Genomic DNA, 3,430 nt, shown 5'->3' with positions numbered 1-3,430 from the left:
GTAACTATTTTTCTGGACGGTAAGTTTAATATGGATTTAATATCTAAAGCTTTAGAGATGTTCTCTTAAAAATGCTGTGAATTCAAGCTGCTAAAGTAAAAATGTACAAATGTCTGCAAGATATCTCGTCATATCCTGAAGCCAAAATCACAGCAGAAATGATAAGGCAGTTTATTGATTCTGGGTTTTAACTTCACTGATCAGAGAAGCTGAACGGATCTGATCAGCATTTAATCAGCTCAGAGACGCTGAAGCAGAAACTGTTTCAAACTGCAGCATTGATCCTAAACCGGTAAAGAACCAGTTCAGTACAGGACATATGTGGGCGTGGCTTAATCTGAGAGAGCTCAGTGCGCAGATCTCTTTTTTCTCCTCAGCCAATGAAAAGCTTGTTGCGTCATAATGATCTACCTGGGTGTGGCTCACAGTGCAGAGAAACAGTCAGAACTATCAGACCACAGGCAGCTTCAGATCAACAGCAGTGACAGCAGGCAGCTAACATCAGGCTGAACTGAGGATCTTACTGACAAACACCATGAAGATCTTCGTCTTTCTCTGCTTCGCTCTGAGTTTCATGGATCTGTGTCTCTGTGGAGGTGAGCAGATAAAATGTTTCCATCAGAGCAGCAGCACTGAAACCAGTCAGGATGATTCAACTTGTTTCATTAAGAAGCTGTAGAAAAAGCTCCAGTGGTTTTTAATATTTAATATGAATATGTTTTAATATGAAGCTGCATCAACTTGGATTATTTCAAACTGTTTTTCTGTTTATATCTTGACAACCTGATTAAAATGTGATCAGGAGATGATCTGAAGGTTGAGGCAGTTGGGATCAGATCGCTGTTCTTAGTGGCCGTTTGCCAGATCATGAGAAACAAGTTTCTGTTTCTGCTCTGATAGTTTTGCTTTATTCTTGTTGTTATTCTGCTGTTTCACTTTAAAATGTTTTGCTGTCTTGTATGTTTTGACATAATTAGATAAATTCAAACCATACGAAGATATAATCAACACCAAAAAACATTTATCTGACTGTGACTTTAAATTATTTTCATATTCAGACTATGCATACAATCCCAAGTTAGTGTCTGCAGAAGAAACTTTACATTTATGAACCAACAATACAGAACATGAGAATCACAATAGATTTGCTCATAAACACAAACTGGGAATTTAACTTTAGTTTAATCTGTAAAAAGCATAAATATATAACTGTAGACTGAATAAAGCATTAAAGGAGAAGTAGCTCCATGTATTTGCAAACAGGAAGTAGAAGGTTTGGTGTGAAACTCTTGTTGAGTTTCCCCGCCTGACCCTCAGGCTGGAAGACGATCCGTCTGACAGAAGCTGGTCTCTGAGGTGGAGCCTCAGACGGGGGCCTGACAGGCAGCATTAATGGGGGCCTGACAGGCAGGCATTAATGTACGGAGGAGGAGCGGGGCCTGAACGCAGCACTGGACCCGCCTGCTGCTGACGGCTACTGGGAGGAGGAGATGCTGCTCATCCTCACCTGCTGTCAGGCACTGAGGAAGCTGATGACCCACTGGCAGGTGGAGGAGCTGCTAGGATGTTTAGGGTTGATGATGCTGAAAGCTGATAGAACATGAACTGCATGACATTATTTGGTCAAAAGTTGCGTCTGAATAAAAGTACAAATAATGTCTGCCGTATAGACAGATCTATTTTAGACATGAAGACTTTTAGTCTTTGTTTTGTTGTATTGTTAAAGTAAAGATCTGAACTCTGGATCATTTTGTTTTGGTTTATTTTTACAGATCCTGTAAACATCAAAGCAGAACCAGGAGAGAACGTTAATCTGCCATGTGAAGCTGACAGGAACAGCAAAGTCTCAGTTGTAGACCTGACCAGAAACGACCTGGAACCAGAATATGTGTTTCTCTACAGGGATGAAGAGATTGATGTAGATCTCCAGAACGCTCAGTACTTGGGCCGAACAGAACTGCACAGCCTTTACAGCACTGATGGAAAGGTCAATGTGACTATAAAGAATGTAACAGAGAAGGACAGTGGAGACTATGAATGCAGTGTCAGGACTGGAATAGGAAGCAACACACGCAGGAAGAGAGCCGCTTCAGAAAAAACCACCATCACCATCAAGCTGAGTGTAGCTGCTGCTGCTCCTGCTGCTCCTCCAGGTGAGTGTTTGTCTCTGGATCAGAACCAGCAGGTCCTGGTTCTGGATCTCAGATCAACTGATCATGATATTCAGTGGGATCAGACTAACTCCTGGTTCTGTTCTGCAGGTGGAGGACACATTGGACCGGTTCTGGTGATGTTTGCTGTGGTTGCTGTTCTAGCTCTTCTGGCTGTGTTTGTCTGGAAGAAGAGAAATGTTTCTCCTCCCCAGGATGAAACTGTAGAGACTCTTCAGCCCTGACTAGCAGCTGTAAACATCAGCAGACCTTGTTATTCTGCTTTGCCCTGCTTGCATCAGTGTAATCCAGCCATTAGACGGACACAAGACCGAACATTGCTAATGACGGTCCCAAGCCCGGAAAATGGAGAGGGTTACTGAGGAAGGGTTGGGTTCCTATTTCAATCTGTGGGCTGAAACTTATTAATCACAATATTTCAACAAATTACATCAACTGATTAACAGACTTATTACTTTCTGTAATATTGACCTGGGTACATCCCTAAATAATACGTTTTAAGAAGCGTCTGATTTTAAATCTCTCTTCTGTGTTTTTCTAACGCATCTGTTTCTGTGTTTCTCATTTACGATTATATTTTAGTCTTCTGGTGTCAGTTTATTGTGACATTTAATAAAAGCAAAATGAGAAGCTAAGCTAGTTGTTAATAAGTATAAATTTATTTCCTCACCAACAGGAACAAACAAGATCACTAATGATGGTCATCAGTGATCTTTTTGTGTTTTTATTCTCTAAGTTTGCATGATTGGAATTAATGACAAGAAATGAAATGATCTCATTTAGTGAAATGAGTTGTGTCTCTGTTCACATTTTAGTCTGCAGTCCTGTGATTAGTGATGACATCAGGTGATGACACAACAGGTCAACTTTACACATCCATGCAATGAATTATGTTGTTGCTGACAGCCTGTGTGTCAGAGCCCAGCTAAATGCTGAATGTTGTCAAAATACCAAAGGTTTTATTTGAGTTCATCAGTCAATATTATGTGTAGTTCACTCCCAGTCAGCAGTAAATTATAAGGATTATAGTGCAGGAGTTAATGTGTTGCTTTGCAAGTGTGTGTGTGTGTGCGTGCGTGTGTGTGTGTGTGCGTGTGCATGTGTGTGTGTGTGTGTGTGTGTGTGTGTGAGGAGTAAAGGTTGTGCAAGTTTTATCATGTCTAACAGGAATGAATGTAAAGACTTTAAGATAATCAGATTCCAGTCATGTTTGGCAGCTGAAGTTGATTAACAGCCTCCTCCTTTTCCAAGAAACTGGA

At 40.9% G+C, this 3,430-nt stretch overlaps 1 protein-coding gene across 1 annotated transcript; it reads left to right on the top strand.

Annotated features, from left to right (window-relative positions):
* The first annotated feature begins 430 nt into the window (after window positions 1-430).
* On the top strand, window positions 431-2,806 carry LOC129376729 (butyrophilin-like protein 10). The gene is made up of 3 exons (XM_055056310.1): window positions 431-596; window positions 1,773-2,153; window positions 2,262-2,806. The coding sequence occupies exons 1-3, from the start codon at window positions 536-538 to the stop codon at window positions 2,393-2,395; spliced, it is 576 nt and encodes a 191-aa protein (XP_054912285.1). The 5' UTR covers window positions 431-535; the 3' UTR covers window positions 2,396-2,806.
* Window positions 2,807-3,430: the final 624 nt, after the last annotated feature.

This window comes from Poeciliopsis prolifica, unplaced genomic scaffold (genome assembly GCF_027474105.1).
Source record: "Poeciliopsis prolifica strain line A6 unplaced genomic scaffold, Auburn_PproV2 SCAFFOLD044, whole genome shotgun sequence".
Lineage (NCBI taxonomy): Eukaryota > Metazoa > Chordata > Actinopteri > Cyprinodontiformes > Poeciliidae > Poeciliopsis > Poeciliopsis prolifica.
Note: the sequence above shows the minus strand (reverse complement) of the source record. Positions and strands in the feature narration are given on the sequence as shown.

Coding starts and splice junctions, on each gene's coding strand:
- LOC129376729 (XM_055056310.1), top strand. CDS start 536: ATGAAGATCTTCGTCTTTCTCTGCTTCGCTCTGAGTTTCATGGATCTG. Junction 597..1,772: donor GGATCTGTGTCTCTGTGGAG/GTGAGCAGATAA, acceptor TTATTTTTACAG/ATCCTGTAAACATCAAAGCA. Junction 2,154..2,261: donor TGCTCCTGCTGCTCCTCCAG/GTGAGTGTTTGT, acceptor TCTGTTCTGCAG/GTGGAGGACACATTGGACCG.